Source organism: Astyanax mexicanus, chromosome 4 (assembly GCF_023375975.1).
Source record: "Astyanax mexicanus isolate ESR-SI-001 chromosome 4, AstMex3_surface, whole genome shotgun sequence".
NCBI lineage: Eukaryota > Metazoa > Chordata > Actinopteri > Characiformes > Acestrorhamphidae > Astyanax > Astyanax mexicanus.
In genome coordinates, this window is record NC_064411.1 from 48,417,247 (window position 1) to 48,436,201 (window position 18,955).

At 39.5% G+C, this 18,955-nt stretch overlaps 1 protein-coding gene across 2 annotated transcripts in view; it reads left to right on the plus strand.

Annotated features, from left to right (window-relative positions):
• The first annotated feature begins 434 nt into the window (after window positions 1-434).
• atcayb (ATCAY kinesin light chain interacting caytaxin b) overlaps window positions 435-18,955 on the plus strand; it is a 30,629-nt gene continuing 12,108 nt past the window's right edge. For both annotated transcript variants that reach the window (XR_007438894.1, XM_022678824.2), the window contains exons 1-9: window positions 435-906; window positions 2,717-2,983; window positions 8,258-8,364; window positions 11,630-11,679; window positions 12,570-12,803; window positions 15,498-15,668; window positions 15,953-16,055; window positions 17,147-17,278; window positions 18,437-18,523. Coding sequence is in view for 1 of the 2 variants with exons in the window: in XM_022678824.2 (XP_022534545.2) it covers window positions 8,288-8,364; window positions 11,630-11,679; window positions 12,570-12,803; window positions 15,498-15,668; window positions 15,953-16,055; window positions 17,147-17,278; window positions 18,437-18,523 (854 nt within the window). In the remaining variant the exon portion in view is untranslated. The remainder of the gene's footprint in view (window positions 907-2,716; window positions 2,984-8,257; window positions 8,365-11,629; window positions 11,680-12,569; window positions 12,804-15,497; window positions 15,669-15,952; window positions 16,056-17,146; window positions 17,279-18,436; window positions 18,524-18,955) is intronic.

Genomic DNA, 18,955 nt, shown 5'->3' on the forward strand with positions numbered 1-18,955 from the left:
ACTATAATTACAGTTCATGCTTTTATTCGAGCCTATATGCACGTTACTTAATACAGTCTGGATATGATGGATTATATGTTGTATCACGTGTGCTGCAACAACGCTGCGGGCTACAGTGAGAAAGCCCCATGAGAATTAAGCGATGACATCAGCGCACAGAGTGTGGAGACACAACAGAGCGTCTCGGCCAATAGGAGGGGGTGGAGGTTGTGGGGCTTGTCCAATCGGAGAGCTCAGAGAGGCGGAGGGATGAGGCTCTGTTCACTGACAGAGCCAAGCAGCTATGAGAGAGGGAGGCAGCTGGAAAGAGAGAGAGAGACAGAGAGACAGAGAGAGGGAGGGAGGTTGGGGGCAGAGCTTGAGAGCAAGAGAGCAGCAGCAAAGGAGGGAAAGGAGGGAATGAGAAAAAAGGGAGGAGTTCTGGACAGACAGCTTGTGTGAAAGTAAAAGAGAGAAAGAGAGAGAGAGAGTGATGTTGTTGCTAGGGAACAGTGAAAATGAAAGGTCGACCATCTTTCCCAGCCTGTATCACAGCAAAAACAGGGACATTCGCAAGGTGGTCCTCCCTCATACAGAGGCAATATAGACGAGACTAGATTAAAAAGCAATTTTATTTTCATATAGTATCATTAAGAAGAGAGATGCAGACTGCATAGGGAGGTGGCAGACCGAGCCCCGAAGGTGAGATTACGCAATCGTCCCAGCACTGCTGTCTGCTGGGTGGTCTTCGCTGGAGAGGGATTATGACAGTATCCAGGCTGGAACTGCGTCTATTTTGAACACCCATGTGAAAATTCCCTCAGCCCCTGAGGAGATGAACCAGATCCTGCAGCGGGGCATCCATCCAGGCGGCAGCAGCAGCAGCAGGCAAAGGTGGCAAAGGCAGCCCGGGTTTACGTCTTCCAGGTAAGGATTACAGCATTCTCAGGATGCTGAGATACAGTATCTAATCTCTGTCAAGAACAGAAGCTCAGGCAAGACAGGATCATCTAGTAGATAGTTGCAAATGATCTGTTTGATCTAGGAAGATCCAGACACTTGAGGACAAGTTGGCCTTCAAAAACTAGGATATTAGGATTTCGCTTGTGACTTTGGATTCATTTGAACATGGTCACGAAGCTGCTATACAGAAATTCAGGTCTGTATGAGGATGACAGTGGCAGGAAAAGATCCTAAGATCCTGAGGAAGGAACATAAAAACAAATGTAAGAATCTAAATCTAAATCTAAAACCATTAGAAGGAACACAGTTCATGGGTGAGGATCTAGTCACTGAAGATCAAGTTTATGTGTGAGGATCTAGTCACTGAAGATGAAGTTCAAGTGTTAGGATCAAGTCACTAAAGATGAAGTTCAAGTGTAAGGATCTAGTCACTGAAGATAAAGTTCAAGTGTAAAGATCTAGTCACTGAAGATCTAGTTTTTAAGTAGCGATATAACCACTGAGAATCTAGCTGCTGAGTAAGGATCTAGTGACTAAAGATTCTGTTGTTGAAAACCCTAGTTGCTGAAGATTTAGTTGTAGCAAAGTATAAATCTGTTGGTTTTCTGCACTCTTGATCTTTGAGGGTGATGTTTCTGAGGATCTAACTGCTATCTAGGTTAAAATGATCTTGTTGCTGGGAATTTGGTGGCTAACAGTAGTAAGAGAAGATCTTGCCAGTGACAGTATAGTAGCTAAGAATCTGGTGACCATTTAGTCACTAAGAAAATAGTTGCTGAGGATCTGGTGGGTAAGAGATGTTAGAGAAAATCTAGTCAGTGACAATCTAGTCACTAAGCATCTGCTGATTTCCAATCTTGTTAGAAATTATGTAGTCAGTTACAGCCTAGTCACAAAGGATCTAGTTGGCTAGGGTCTGGATGCTTACCTAGGATCTAAATGGTTAAGATCTAGAGGCTAACCTAGAATCTAGTTGGTTAGGATCTGGAGGCTAATAGGATCTGGAGGCTAACATAGGATCTAGTGGGTTAGGGTCTGGAGGCTTTCCTTGGATCTAGTTGGTTAAGATCTGGAGTCTAACATTATAATTAAAGAAGATCATGTCAGCTTCGAGTGCTCCAGTGAGCTTAGCGCTGCCACTATGATCAGAAGTTCTCCGGTTCGAATCCTGTGCATGCAGCTTGCCATCAGCTGCCGGAGCCCTGAAAGAGCACAATTGGCCTTGCTCTCTCTCTGGGTGGGTAGATGGCGCTCTCTCCCCACATCACTCCAAAGGGTGATGTCGATCAGCACAAGGAATCTGTGAGCTGATGTATGCTTTCCTCCGAGCCTGCACTGATGCTACTCGGCAATTCTGCATCAGCAGCGGTTTTGTAAAGAGGTGGTTGCTGACTTTACATATATTGGAGGAGACGTGTGCTAATCTTCACCCTCCTGGTGTTATCACCTGGGGAATCAGTCCTAATGCGTGGGTTGAGTAACTGGCCGTGTAAATTGGGGAAACAATGAGAAAAAGGGAAAAAAAATAGAAATATAATTATAAAAAAAGAAGATCATGTCAGTGATGATCTGATCACCAAGAAACTTGTTGCTGAGGATCTGCTGACTCACAATGTAGATCATTATGGTCTATTCACTGGGTATCTACAGTCTAGTTGCTAAGAGAGCAGTCACCTCAGTACTCAGTGCTGAGTGCAGATAATCTAGTCTGCAGTCATTTTCTTACCAAGTTCCACACCCTCCCCAAATCTTCCCTCGTCTTTGTCTGAATCAGCTCAGGAGAAAGGAGCCGCTACATGTGAGTGCCAACCACCAGCTGCCCGTTCCTGACCAGAGAAAGAGAGAAAGAGAGACAGAGAGGAGGAGGAAAAAGGAAGAGAGGCACAGCGCCGGTGACTGACTTCCCCTTCCTACAGTGGAGTGGAATGGATTTAAGTGGGTGCCGGCTGGAAAAAGAGCAAGCCTGGGCCTGAGGGAAGGAGCCGAGAGAAAACAGAAGGGAGGACAGCTTGTGTAAAGACTAAACTCTACTCGTTCTAATGTGAGTATTCTTTTAACGCTAGCGTTTGTGTTTTACATGTTATGCACATTCATGCTGGCCTACATTGTTTTGGTGTGAATTGGTAATGGGTTGAATTGCAAATTGGGCAGCCGGCGCTTGCTCTGTCATTGCCCTTGTGTCAGTTCTTTATTGATTAACTCTTGATTAATTCTCTGCCCCATTTAATGCACCTAATTAGTGTTTTTTTTCGTTCCTCTCTAGAGGATCTTGTATTATAGTGGGTGCTGTTTGGACTTGTGTGAAACTGTCACCTCGTGCCCAGTCTTTTCCCAGCTGCAGGATACACACCCCTCTGTGTGCACCATTCATTTCAAGATCATTGTCAAGCCTGTCACGATAACATTATTTTTGGGAAGATATATCATCCCAGAAATTATTGCGACAAACTATATTATTGTGAGTTTATAATTATTTAAATTACAAATTACAAAATGATAATAGTATAGCATAACAAAGCAATTATACTCTTTTAAATACAACAGCAGTTTAAATAATTATAGTTTGGAATACATTTATTTTTTCTTCACCTACTGCAGTCCACACTGTTTGTGTGAAGTCACAGTTATTAAAGCACTGGCTAAAATACTGGTCACTGTTATATATTTGAACAAACATTCAAATGAATACAATAGACAATTTTATCACGATTATCAAATATTATTGAGGTCATGTTCATTTATTGTACGATAAGTTGATAATGTAATTATTGTGACAGGCCTACTGTCATATCTACCAAAACTGGCACTTTACCATTGTAATTTTTTAATGCAAATAATAATTTTACCAAGTTTATTGTTTTGTTATTACATTTGATGTTATTACAAAGCATAGTGACATATCAGCTGTTTTATTTAGCTATGTTACCATGTTATCTCTATTGCTAAATTCAGATTACTAGTTAGATTACTATTTTTTTATTTTTTTTTATTTGAAATATGGGTTAAATCTCATAACTAACCCTCACTGTGTTACACCTCCCTCCCTTAATTTCCTACATTTAAGCTTTTACCTAAAAAAAGCTGTAAAAAAAGTCTGTAACTGGCTAAATATGAAGGAGAAGTTATATGAACTAACAATCTGAAAACATAAATGTTCAACTATTCCACATTTTAATAATTGAACAAGTTTGGGCCCAGCTTACTCCATAATTAACTCTTTTTTACAGAGCCTGGTGATGTATTAGCAGTTTTATATTCATCGATTTAAACACAGCATTAAAGGAACAATCAGTAATAAATGCAAGCGATTGTGAAAAATGGCTAAAGAAGTCCAATTTCCAAACATTGGATAGAGTTTTGCTCCTTCTCAAATCGACACAAAGTGGCATAATGCCCATCTTTACTAAGCTAGTGGTGGTGGTAAATTACCCAGCTATGGTCAGCTAAATGATTACCTGTTCAGCAGAAAAAAAATAGCTAGCTTGCCCATTTCAAAAGCTGCAACACACCGCTTGCGTGCTGTTGTCTATACCTGGCAACCCTGAGTGTGGATATGGGACTGGGGGAATGGCACAGATTACTGTGACCTTCTGCACAGTTCTAATAAGAAAATGCTGTCTGAAGCTCTGCTTAAATTCAGCATGTTTCCTTTATATCTGATAATACATCCTGATCATGTTATGATTTCCTACAGAAAATTGAAGTCTAAATGGTCCTTTAAGACAGCTGAGTTCAGAAGCTAGACTACTTATAATTTATGTTGAAATATAGATTAAATCTCATAACTAACCCACTCTCTTTCACACATACACTGTTGCTCCATAAACTACTGGTTTATCTGTTAATATCGTGTTTAACAGAAAGAGTTTTACTGTTTGAGCTGAGAGCTTTACTATGGTAGTGTTCATTTCCTCTATTAAAGCTTCTTTCTGTAAAATAAACTAGTCTATCACATTATTTGCTGAATGTACAAAATCTACCGGTAAAATAAAGCAGTTTGTCTCTGTAACTGGTAAAATGTGAAGAGTGAATAAGCTGAACAACATTATTATTATTTTTTTTTTTATTTCATACAAAACCTGGAAAAGTTCCAAATTCCAGACCTGGTTAAGTTTTGGAAAAATAAAAACACCCAGAAAGTTTTGGAAAAGTCATGGAAATTTGGTCTACAAATCTTTGTGTTTCATTTTATCGATGTAGAAAATCTATTTTGATCCAGTAATTTAGCCATACACAATTAAACTCTCATTTTATTGTTAAAGATTGTGTGTCAGGTTTGTTTTAGACCTACTATAATTAATTTTGATTATAGTTTTAGTTGATTTTAGCTTTTATTGTCCATGTCTGCACTGATGTTTTAAAAATCGTATGGTCATGAAAATTTGTCTTGAAGGCATGGAAAAGTCATGGAAATGTATTGTTTAAAACAACAATCAGGCCTCACATTTCAAGTTGTAATTCCTATTGTCAGACTCCTGTCCATATGCTCTTAAAGCTTTTAAACTTGTATTTTAAAATGCAGGGCATTTTAATGTGCCAGAGATTTCTGTAAGTCTTCAGCTGACACTCTAGGATTCTTCCTCACCTCATTGATCATTCTGAGCTGTGCTCTTGCAGTCATCTTTACAGGACATTACCACGCCTAGGGAGAGAAGCAACAGTGCTGAACTTTCTCCATTTGTAGACCGTCTGTCTTACCGTGGACACATCAACATCGAGGCTTTTAGATATACTTTTTGTAACCCTTTCCAGCTCCATGCAAGTCAACAGTTCTTGACCGTAGGTCTACTGAGAGCTTGATCTTTTGTGGGAGGCATAATTCACATCAAGCAATGCTTCTTAAGAACAGCAAACTCAAAACTGGTGTGTGTTTTTTGGCTTGACTTTTTACAGTACCAAAATATTATGTTAAACCTGCAGTAAACATGCTAGCTATATAAGCTTCGAACTTTCACTTAAGAAAGCCATTATTTTCCATGTCCATGAACCAAAATATTGATGATATAACAGACAACAGACACCGTTATAATACCATTTCTGACCACCCCACATAGGTATACACAGCTCTGAAAATTAGAGACCACTTAAAAATTATGAGTTTCTTTAATTTTACCAAATTGAAAACCTCTGGAATATAATCAAGAGGAAGATGGATGATCACAAGCCATCAAACCAAACTGAACTGCTTGAGTTTTTGCACCAGGAGTGGCATAAAGTTATCCAAAAGCAGTGTGTAAGACTGGTGGAGGAAAGATGCATGAAAACTGTGATTAAAAAACAGGCTTATTCCACAAATATTGATTTCTGAACTCTTAAAACTTTATGAATATGAACTTGTATTCTTTGCATTATTTATAGGTCTGAAAGCTCTGCAACTTTTGTTATTTCAGCCATTTGTAATTTTCTGCAAATAAATGCTCTAAATGACAATATTGTGGCGGCTCTGGGTTGTGTGTGTGGCTGCCTGCAGGCATGTTTCTGTTCTCCTGTGTGGGAGGATGACAGGGGTGGGGCATCTCCCTTGGGAGGGGTTATGCAGAGAGGGTGGGCACCACTCTGGATCTGCCATCTGGGAGACACACAGCTGGGTTGGTGGCCTTTGGGCTGTTTTAGCTCTGTGGGGAAATGGTTTTTAGCTCTCCTAGTCTTGCTAAAGACTGTAAGTGAGTGGCAAGCCGGTTCAATAAAGGAGCTGTTGAGCATTCAGCATGAGTCTCACGGGTCTTCCTTCCTCTTCCACGCCACAATATTTTTATTTGGAATTTGGAAGAAATGTTTTATGTAGTTTAAAGAATAAAACAACAATGTTCATTTTACTCAAACTTATACCTATAAATAGCAAAATCAGAGAAACTGATTCAGAAACTAAAGTGGTCTCTTATTTTTTTCAGAGCTGTATATTCTATATTCATTTATATCTAACTATTGTTTTTTTTCTGAAGCCTGAAGCACTGCTCTTACTCATAAATCCATTTTCACATAATCAGAGTCATGTAGCCATAGGCAACATTAGAACCACTGAGGTGGACTGAGTTAAACGGCCGAGAACCACTGATTTGCATGTTAACAATGAGTCTTTCTCAAACTGGTATTTGTCCCTCATTATATTACTACCATATAAGCGGCCTGAGGAAAGCTATATTCAAATATCTGCCACTATATAGATAAGCTGTGCTGCAGTGTAGTGTGTGAACTGCATTTATAATCTTTTGTATGTATTTGACTTTTATATTAAATTATTGTGAAATAATAAGTGAATAATTGCTATAATTAAGGTATTGTATAATATTACACCACTGTAGACTTGGATTTGTATTGCAAAACACAGCTAGTGGGCTTATTTCCCAGACCTAAAGGAACCTTAAGCCTCCACTCGAAAGGATTTTGCTGGTGATTCACCACTATGGATCGCCAAGTCATAGTCATATATGCTTTTTTAATACAATAGTCTTTTGTTGTCTTTTGTCTGCTTTACTAAAACTTCTGTTACATCTATTACAGTTACAGCAGCCATACTTTCATGTAAAAACTCTAAGGATTGTTTTTTTAGACAGTAATTAGCTTAAGTATACAGGGGTTGGACAATGAAACTGAAACACCTGGTTTTAGACCACAATAATTTATTGTGGTGACGGACAGTTCTGGTGGAAACAGGAGAGTTGAGGTGCACATTGAATTTTACCGTCATTTGATCAGCCGTGTTTTTTTGTTTTTTTGGATACAATCCGGGTTAGCACCCGAACATCCCTTTCAGACAGCTTCCTCTTACAGCGTCCACAGTTAATCCTGTTGGATGTGGTTGGTCCTTCTTGGTGGTATGCTGACATTACCCTGGATAACGTGGCTCTTGATACATCACAAAGACTTGCTGTCTTGGTCACAGATGCTCCAGCAAGACGTGCACCAACAATTTGTCCTCTTTTGAACTCTGGTATGTCACACATAATGTTGTGTGCATTGCAATATTTTGAGCAGAACTGTGCTCTTACCCTGCTAATCGAACCTTCACACTCTGCTCTTACTGGTGCAATGTGCAATTAATGAAGATTGCTGCTCCAATTTAGCCATGAAACCTCCCACACAGGTGTTTCAGTTTTATTGTCTGACCCCTGTAGAGATCTAAAGTCATTTTGTCTGTTTGAATGGAGGTTTCCCATTGAAATGACCATGTAGTCTAGGACTAAGCCTAACCCCTGTCTGGGAAACTTCCACTTAATGTTTTTAAATGAGCTTCAGGTTTGGATTAATTGTTGAATTGATGATGTAGCTGTAAAATATACCTGGTCTGAAGTTTCTGAATTTCCTTATGTTGCAGTGCTGTCTGCCTGAATCTCCAGAGAGGGGGATGGGCACAACAGAAGCCACTCTGCGCATGGAAAACCTGGAGGTAAAGGATGAGTGGCAGGATGAAGACTTTCCTCGGTAAGAAGATGTTATCTAAACGGCAGCACTTAAAGAATTCTCATACAGTAAAGTTTAGTTGGTAATTCCAGTTATTGCTGTGCTATGTCGCATCATACGCTATAATATACGCTATAACGCCAATATTTTTTAATATCATGAATTATATTATACTCTGAAATATCGTGCCATACCACCCACCTCTACTTATCACATCAGGGTACTATTTTTTTGCCATTTTTAGAAAAGAAAAATTCACACTGTTCTCATTTCCCATTATATATATCTACTAGAGACAGATCATATCTGTCCAGTATAATTTATTTTACTTATTTTTAATCCTGGATATATGGATACATTTTGAGTACAATAATAGTATCATGACATTCTGGATCATTGACTTCTCAGGTTGACAAAATTTCCTGTAAAAATGTCCTGTAACTCATGACTTTATTGTTTTAAATTGGCCTGTCTTTTTACAGTACCAAAACCTATGTTTAACCTGCAATCAACATGCTAGCTACATTAACTTTGAACTTTCACTTAAGAAAGGCACTATTTTTCTATACCTTTGAACTGGACAGTATAATTATCTGTCCAGTATGATTTATTTTACTTTAATCCTGGATATATGGAGATGCATTACTAGTATCATGACATTCTGGTTCATTAACTTTTACAAATCTGATCAAATTCTTGTCGTTTTTAATATCTCAGTTAAGGGTGTGCCATATCATATTGTATGCAATAATAAAACAAAATAAATACTTTTGTTGCAGTAATGTATTGTTGAAATATATTTTTTTAATTCAGTGTTTTGTCATATCGCCAAGAGTACCATTATCGCGAAAATACCATGAAATATTTTGATATTTTTTTGGGGCAATATCGCCCACCCCTAACTCCAATGCAATCCACATGGATTCTGAGGTGTCAACCCGAGTTAGGCTAGTATTGTTGACCCCAGTAAGGCTACAGTGGAGTACCAGTTGACTCAAGTTGGCTGGTCATAATAACTACATTATCGACTTATCGTTCAATAAATGAACATGATCTCAATCATTTTAATTATCGTGATATCGTCCATTGTGTTTGCACTTACAAAATGCACTTACATATATTGTAACTGTGGCCGTGGCTGCAGTGACCCGGTATTTTATTAGTAAAAAAATAAGAGACCATTGGACCTCTGGAATATAATCAAGAGGAAGATGAATGATCACAAGCCATCAAACCAAGCTAAACTGCTTGATTTTTACAACAGGAGTGGCATAAAGTTATCCAAAAGCAGTGTGTAAGACTGGTGGAGGAGAACATGCCAAGATGCATAAAACCAAATATTGATTTATGGACTCTTATAACTTTTTGAATATGAATTTGTTTTCTGAAAGCTCTGCGTGTTTTTTGTTATTTAATTTTCTGCAAATAAATGCTCTAAAAAACAATATTTTTATTTAGAATTTGGGAGAAATGTTGTATGTAGTTTATAGAATAAGACAAAAACATTCATTTTACTCAAACAGATACCTATAAATAGCAAAATCAGAGAAACTGATTCAGAAACTGAAGTGGTCTCTTCATTTATTGACATTTTTCACAGCGTCCCTACTTTTTTGAAGCTGCGGTTGTACTTTAATAAAGCATAACTTTTAAAACTAGCTTACATCTGGGCTATAAAACAGTAAACAACTCAGTCATGAGAATATTCATGAGTTTCCCATATGACTCACCCAGCAAAGTCAGTTCTGCAGGCGGGCAGAGGTGTTTTAGTACATTAGTCATGTATTCAGGTTGATATGTTTTCTATTTTTCTCCTGTTTCAACACTGCAAATGTCATCCAGAGACAGTGATATAAACTAATGCTGTCATTAGCCTACGAAATCAAAAACACGTGATGCGTGCGGCGAATGAGGTGGATCGGTCACGTGTTGGGCACTGTAGAACAATGAGGCTTGATTGCCTGAATCATGTGAACAGCCACAATAAGCAATGCTACAAGCTTGCAGCATAGCTTTAGCCTATATAAACACATATAGGCAGCACATATATGTGGTTAGTTAGGCATGAGCTCATAGTTACAGGTCTAATATATACAGGGATAATTTAATCCATTAACTACCTCCCACAGACAGCAGTCTAAAGCACTGACACTATATTCAGGAGTTCGAATCCCGGTCATGCAGCTTGCCATCAGCTCCCAGAGCCCTGAGAGAGCACAATTGGATTGAAAAAAAAAATGCTGTTTGAGGTTGTATTGTGCACAAAACAAGTACCTCATCTGATAAATATCATTATAATTTAGCACACAATTCCAAAAAAAGACCCCTAGTGTGTGAAAATACCAAAGTGTCCTTTTTATTTGACGGTCTCTACAGGATATGGGTATACACTCTCCTTTTTATGCTGCCCTGAGTTGTCAGTGAGTGCAGCATTGCGCTCTTATCTGTTTTTCTTTCATCATTATATAGAGAATCCAGGTCAGCAGCAGAACAATCCATCTTTTAATGTTGACCCGGGCTGTCAGTGCTATCATGCTACGTGCTATCATCGTTAATTACTACAAACAGGCCGTAGTGATGCCTGTGTAGCAAGCAGCCTAGTAGTGATCTGAATTTGTAGCTGGTGCTGCTTGTTTTTTTTTTCTGTCACAAATGCAAGTCACCTTTTTACCCCATAATTATGTGTGTCTTAGTAGTGATATTACAGTGGTTAGGACCTCGCTAATTGCAGGGTGACAGAATTCAGTGCCATCAGCAGGGGGTGCATGTCCCCAGGGACAAGAGCAACTACAATTCCTAGCTATTTATGCACAGATTTCTGGTTGTAAACACTAACGAACATGAACACACCAGCACTTTACACATAAAAGCTCTGAGTGGTGATACAGTAATTGCCGCTTTTCCTTTTTACCACAGGAAATCTCTATTGTTCTGAGGAGGATAGTGCTGCATGGCTTATGTGCTGACTTAGCCCTTCGTCCAACGTAGGCCAACCTAAAACTATGCCTTAAACAGGACAGGAAAGAAGCAGACAATGGATTCACATTTGCAGCACGCAAACACAGTAATATTACAGCATTAAAAATGGACGGCCTATCATTGTGGTTCTCGAAACTAAAGGGCATGCTGCCAAACTGCATTCCCAGAGGTTTCAGCTGGCATTAGCGGTTCCTCCATAAATGATGAGAAAATCTCTGTGTGTTTATGTGACACCGTGCTGAAACTGCAGATTCTGCAGTGCGATTTTGAACGATGACCTATATCATCTCTCACTGTGTCTTTCCAGGCCTTTGCCAGAGGATGGAGACTTAGACGGCCTTACTGACAACAGAACTTGTGAGTATTTCCAACATCAGAATCACACATCAGTAATTTACACTCTTAAAAATGAATCACTGGTCCTGTAATTTGATCTGCATTGATGCCAAAGACAAGGTTGCAAGGTGTTCGGGGATCTTGCGTACTGCAGATACTGGCTGCAGTATGTGGGTGAGCATTGTCCTGTTGGAAAAGTGCAACTGAGTGTGAGACTTGGTGGAAACAACCACCTACCATGATGAATGGTTTGCTGTCTCAAGTCACACGTCCAGAAGGGATGCTATTTGACACTTCCTTCTGGATGCTACTGTTTTTTTGATGATTTTTACATTACATTACATTTACAATGCGACCTTCAGTAATGATGTACATTTAGCAACAGAGGGTGTAAAATTTCATGGTAAAAAACATTTAGGACAGGGCCTAAAGGAGGCCAAGGGAAGTAGTGGGATAGAGGAGGAAAGGAGGAAAAGAAGGAAATGAGGTTAGAAGTAGTTAGTGTGTTAAAGGTGTTAGGAGAGTAAGTGCTCTTTGAAGAGCTCTGTCTTCAGGAGTTTATTAAAGATAGTGAGAGATTCTCCTGATCTGGTAGTAGAAGGTAGTTAGCTAGAGGTGTTAGGAGAGTAAGTGCTCTTTGAAGAGCTCTGTCTTCAGGAGTTTATTAAAGATAGTGAGAGATTCTCCTGATCTGGTAGTGGAAGGTAGTTAGTTAGAGGTGTTAGGAGAGTAAGTGCTCTTTGAAGAGCTCTGTCTTCAGGAGTTTATTAAAGGTAGTGAGACCAGACATTCTGAACCAGCTAAAGTCATTGTACAAAGCAACCCGGGAGGCCTGTTAGTATGGCATTGATGATGTTGAGTGTTTGTAACCTCCAGTGATGTTAACCTTCCTCTTGTGTTCCCTGTCTCAGCTCCCCCCGGTTCGCTGCACGGAGGCCATGGAGGCTCAGCAGCGCAAAGGAAGCGTAGAACCCTGGTTGCCCCGGACATCAACCTCTCCCTGGACCAGAGCGAAGGATCCCTCCTGTCGGAAGACTTCCTGGACACACCTGATGACCTGGACATCAATGTAGACGACATCGACACACCGGACGACACCGACTCTCTGGAGTTCATCACCAATGGAAACGAGTTAGAATGGGAAGGTCAGTACAAGCCCAAAGTTGTTTTCTGGAGATTGTGGGTTCAAATCCCACTCATGCAGCTTGCCCTCAACTGCTGGTGCCCTGAGAGAGCACAATTGGCCTTGCTCTCTCTGGGTGGGTAGATGGCACTCTTTCCCCTCATCACTCCTAAGGGTGATGTCGATCAGCACAAGGCTGCGTCTGTGAGCTGATGTATCAGACCACATCACTAAGCTTTCCTCCGAGTGTGCTGTGATGCTACTCTGCAATGCTGCATCAGCAGCAGTTTGAAAATAGGTGGTGGCTGACTTCACATGTATGGAAGGAGGAGTGTGCTAGTCTTCACCCTCTTTTTTTTGCATCACCAGTGATGGGGGATATAAGAAAATGGGGAAAATTGACATAAAATTATAAAAACAAAACATAACCTGTTCACATGATTCAGAAGGAGTGATCCCAGCAGCCTGAGGCACAGAGTCATGAGCTGCTCCTGTACGGCTGCCTGGGACTTTAACCTTTCTGGAGGTCACGCATGCCCTGGATGTGTTGCTATGTATCAGAATACACATGTATATAAGCATGCATTCTAGAGTGGGCTAAATATTAGACTAAATCTATTCATTTGTAAATAATTTAGTAGGGTGTTTTATATTACTTAAAAAATATATTCAATAAAAACATTTTCAGTACCACCATGAAATGATTCAGGACTCAAAAGAGCAATTCTAGCTCAAAAACTTCATCCCTGTCAAAGGAAGGTCGCTGATTCCATCCTTTCTTGAGTCCCAGAAAGCATAACTGGCCTTTCTGGTACAGGCCATGACCTGCTCACACTAACTGCACAGGCAATATGTTGCATTTTCATTTTGCAACATAGTTTGCAAAGAAATGATTGGCTTGGTTGCTGTGACTCAGAAGAAGCACATGCTAGCCTAGATCCTACCAGCACTGGTACATATGTATTTTATAGGCTGTAGGCTTCCACTAGAGGCCTCCACTTACCACAGTAGCAAGGACACATCATACAGATGCAGATACTGTAGAATTCTTTAAAACTTTTCACTTCTGATTCTGTCTTTACTGCCTGTCATGTTTGAGCAGAATTCAGGCACACGCTGATACAGCAAATAGTGTTTATTGAATAAAGAAGCAAAATAAAGAGTGGAACAAACAGGGTCAATTCTGGCAAACAAGAGCAGCAAGGGTTAACCATAACTGAGTAGGAGGACAGTCCAGGGGTCATACACAAATCAGGGTAAATGAGGAAAACAAACCACCATTGGTACATGAGAGATCAAAAACACAAGAGTCATTAAATGCATTATATATAATGCATTGTAAAGTAGGGGTTAGCCAAACTATACTCAGCAAGGAGTAAGTGGATTGGAGGTGTAGGGACAGGTGATATCAGTAACTATCTATCTATCTATCTATCTATCTATCTATCTATCTATCTATCTATCTATCTATCTATCTATCTATCTATCTATCTATCTATCTATCTATCTATCTATCTATCTATCTATCTATCTATCTATCTATCTATCCATTTATCCATCCATCTACCTATCTATGTGATTGGCTTTCAGGTAGTGCTGTGTGCAATGTAATGTGGTTGTGTAAAAAGAAGTGATGTCAGTGTGTGATGTGTTCTGGGCAATGTAGTCTGGATACTGGAGATCGCAGGTGGAGCTGAGTGTAGGAGAGAGACAGGTGCTCTCTCAGCACCAGAGAGCATTTTTGTTTGTAGTGCACCTTGATTTCATATCAAATTTAATATAGATCAATTAAAAATATAAAAATAAGTTGACAGCTAACTTATTGCCAATTCAGTGCCTTTCAGCTGAGACTGTTTAAGGAAAATTAACAGTGGTAGTGGTTACAGTGGGTATTTTGCATAATGGTTAAATCGCCAGTAATTGGCCGATCAAGACATTTTCTTGATTGCCATTTCTGAAGTCTGACATTAACCAGAATTCAATCAAAATCCAATCAGAATCCGCTTACATATAATATATAAAAGTCCTATGTGGCTCATTTTAAATGCCTGGGCCCTCAGAATTCTGCCAATGAAGTGTGTGGAGCTACTTTGAGCTTATTGTTAATGGTGTAAAAAATACAGATTTCTTTGCACCTCCATTATAAAACTGCTGGGAGCATCGGATAAAAGTGCTGTATTTTAGAATGCTTTAGGTGAACAGAGGTGGACTATTCTACAAATGTTGGCACTCGTTATCATGTTTTATTACAACCCAAGTCTATTTCACACCGGATTTCTCATTTAAGAAAAAAGCTCATCATATGACAGATATGACATATTTTAAACCAATATTTAATTGTTGTTGTTTTTTTTTTTTGCAATATTTTTTAAACTTTGTTAAACAGAGGTCAGTAAGGGCTTTAAGTGGTCCACAGTGGCAGAGGACTAATGCACTGCCACTATGATTGAGGGATTGCTGGTTTGAATCCCGTTTATGCAGCTTGCCATCAGCTGCCGGAGCCCTGAGAGAGCACAATTGGCCTTGCTCTCTCTGGGTGGGTAGATGACGCTCTGTCCCTTATTTACTCCAAAGAGTGATGTTGCTCAGCACAAGGCGTCTGTGAGCTGATGTATCGGAACCGAGTCGCTGCATTTTCCTCCGATAAATAAATTAATAAATAAATAAAAAATTGGTGAGTTTTTGATATTTGAGTGGTGATCTCTGTCTCCCACAGATGACGCCCTGGTGGCGTGTGCTAAAGGGGCTCCGGGTGCCGGCTCAGGCCACGGTGGTGAGGATGGTGACGGGACCGGGCGTCTTTGGAGGACTGTGATCATCGGGGAACAGGAGCAACGGATAGACATGCAGGTCATCAGGCCCTATTTGCGGGTGGTCACTCATGGAGGTCAGTACAATAACTTATATGATAATAGATATATTCTAATATTAAATATGATTAAAATACTGAAATGATGAACATGCACCACGTGTCTAAATGTTTTTAGATGCTCTAACATCTAACGAATGTGCATGCTCCAGAGCACAGTCAGAGTGTACAATGGATGGCCATTAGTTGAGAGCATGCTGCCCTCTAGTGCTATAAATGTGCATGACAAAGGCATGTCAAATATGTTTGAGTTGCAAATTATTTTAACATAATTTTTTTTTTACAAATTAATTTTTTCTCAGGTTATTATGGAGAAGGCCTGAGCGCTATCATCGTGTTTGCGGCGTGCTACCTCCCAGACAGCGGCTGCACAGACTACCATTACATCATGGAGAACCTTTTCCTGTAAGACTAGCTGCTGCTCAGACACACATATCTAGTCCATACACACACTATGTACTGGACATGCACTACTTTTGGCTGCTGCATCCAACAAGCCATTATCGGCTTATAACATAATATTGCGCATTAGCATCTTCAGTGTGGAATTGACGCACATAACAATGCCAGCTGGACCTTAACGAACTCTTTCTAAAGTTAGCACTGTCAATTTTACAGTATATATTTTAAAATACAATTGTTACAGAAATAGTTTGCAATCCGGTGCACCTTATGTATAAATTCTACCAGTCAGGTTATAAGGAGCAGTAAAGCCACTCTGCTGAAGTACAACATTATACAGGAGTTTTACTTTAATTCTCCAGTGCAGAGGCGTTAGCATTAGCTCTTTTGCCATTCAGTGGTGAGTATTATCAGCCTGTAGCCTGCTGCTAACCCCAGCTAGCACTGCTGGAGAAGTATTAGCATTAGCCGCTAACCGCACTAAGCACTAGCTCTTTCGCCGTTCAGAGGTGAGTATATTGGACTGTTGCCTACTGCTAACTCCAGCTAGTACAGCTGGAACAGCATTAGCATTAGCCGCTAACCGTGCTAAGCACTGTAGTTCTTTAACCGTGTTAAACAAGCCATGTGGGACGACCCGCTAGCTAATATCACCCTGACTTACCGGAGCACTCAGGGTTCCTCAGTGTAGCGCTGTTGTGCGGCATTTCGACACTAATGATGATGATGCTGCACCCAGCTATTTTGGAAATCTGGAAATCTAAGCTTACTGGCCAAGACTGGCAACAACAAAGAGTTATTCCAGGCAGATCTTGCAGAAAAAACTAAACGCTGAAGGTACAACAAATTGCACTACATCTATAAGGTGATTTTCATGCTTTACATCTAAAAAAGAAGATGAATGAACAGGGAATTCACCAAGATTGGCTTTATATATAAAATCATACCAGTGGCCTTAGACAGTGCACACCTAGAAAACAGTGGTGCTAATGCTATGGCAGATCGGTGTATACTTACTGTATGTATAGTCAGTTTTGGTAGTGTACTAAAAGTACATTGTTTTTATAAATATCCATCATCCATGTTTTTGGCAGGTATGTTATAAGCAGTCTGGAGCTGCTGGTAGCTGAGGACTACATGATCATCTACCTGAACGGAGCCACGCCTCGCAGGAGAATGCCTGGCATCACCTGGTTAAAGAGGTGCTACCAGATGATCGATCGAAGGTATTAAATACTTTATTAACTGATTAGGATAGAATACAGTTATAAAGATGTTTAAATGTGCCTTTCTTGTAGACTGTTTTGTAGTTTTGCAGACTGTGATGTTCTTGTAGACCTAAACTTGACCCCAAACATTAATATCAACTACCTTTTCTTACATGAACTGTACATTATGTAGTGAGGAAACCCAAACCTTCTTATTTTTGCCTTCTTTTGCATTGATGGCATCAATTATTTATTTTAATTATTTATTTTAAGGTAAGCAGCTGTTTAGAGGACTCTATGGCTGCTTGTTTTATTGGGACAAGGTTTAAAGGGTAAACCAAAATTTGACCGGTGACAAAGCACACCTCAGGCGACTCTGTTTGTGGCGTGCTTGCAGAAATGGCTTCACTCTCCCATACAGCTTCTCCTTGTGCAAAGTGCGCTGTATTGTCTCACCATTCTTCTTCTCTGCCTTTCTGATATTTTTCTTGGCCTGCCACTTCTGGGCTTAACAAGAACTGTCCCTGTGCTCTTCCATTTCCTTACTATGTTCCTCACAGTGGAAACTGACAGGTTAAATCTCTGAGACAACCATTTTTTATATCCTTTCCCTGAACAACTATGTTGAACAATCTTTGTTTTTAGATCATTTGAGAGTTGTTTTGATGAGCCCATGATGCCACTCTTCAGAGGAGATTCAAACAGGAGAACAACTTGCAATTGGCCACCTTAAATACCTTTTCTCATGATTGGATACACCTGGCTATGAAGTTCAAAGCTCAATGAGGTTACCAAACCAATGGTGTGCTTCAGTAAGTCAGTAAAAAGTAGTTAGGAGTATTCAAATCAATAAAATGATAAGGGTGCCCATACTTTTGCACTGGTCAAATTTTGGTTTAATGCATATTGCACATTTTCTGTTAGTACAATAAACCTCATTTCAATCCTGAAATATTACTGTGTCCATCAGTTATTAGATATATCAAACTGAAATGGCTGTTGCAAACACCCAAATATTTAGAACTAAAAATGATTAAGATTAATAGCGGTGCCCAAACCTTTTCATATGACTGTATCTTGTTAGTAGTGATGAGACCTAATGAGACCTGATAATGGGTGCCAATATAATTTTCTCAACTGTATTATTTTATTTAATTTTGTTTTATGTATTTGTAGGTTAAGGAAGAATCTGAAGTGCATGATCATTGCACATCCATCCTGGTTCATTCGAACTGTGCTGGCCATCTCCCGGCCCTTTATCAGGTACAAACAGGGAACGTTTCTGTAATTGACTCCTTAAACATGAGGTGTATTTGATTCATCACTCAGTAATCAATAACTATTTTTTGTGATTTTCCATGAAATTAAGACCCTTTTCATATAAGTACTAGTTTTTGTTTGTGTTTTAGTCTCCAATCCACACAAAAACCTGTGTGTCACTAAAATCACAATGTTGGGATGCACGACGATATCAGCCACATTTTTTTAAGAATCATCAGCTTTATGATAGTGCCTATATTGAATAGACAGATGTATTAATCGTGTTTATGCTGGAAAAGGACCAAGCGATGCTGTCCACGCTACTACAACTGGCCGACGCTGACCGTGCTACTTTAAAATGAATTGATTTAAGCAATTATTTATTTATTTATTCGATTTAATGTTTTAACCCTTTTCATATAAGTACAATGTAAA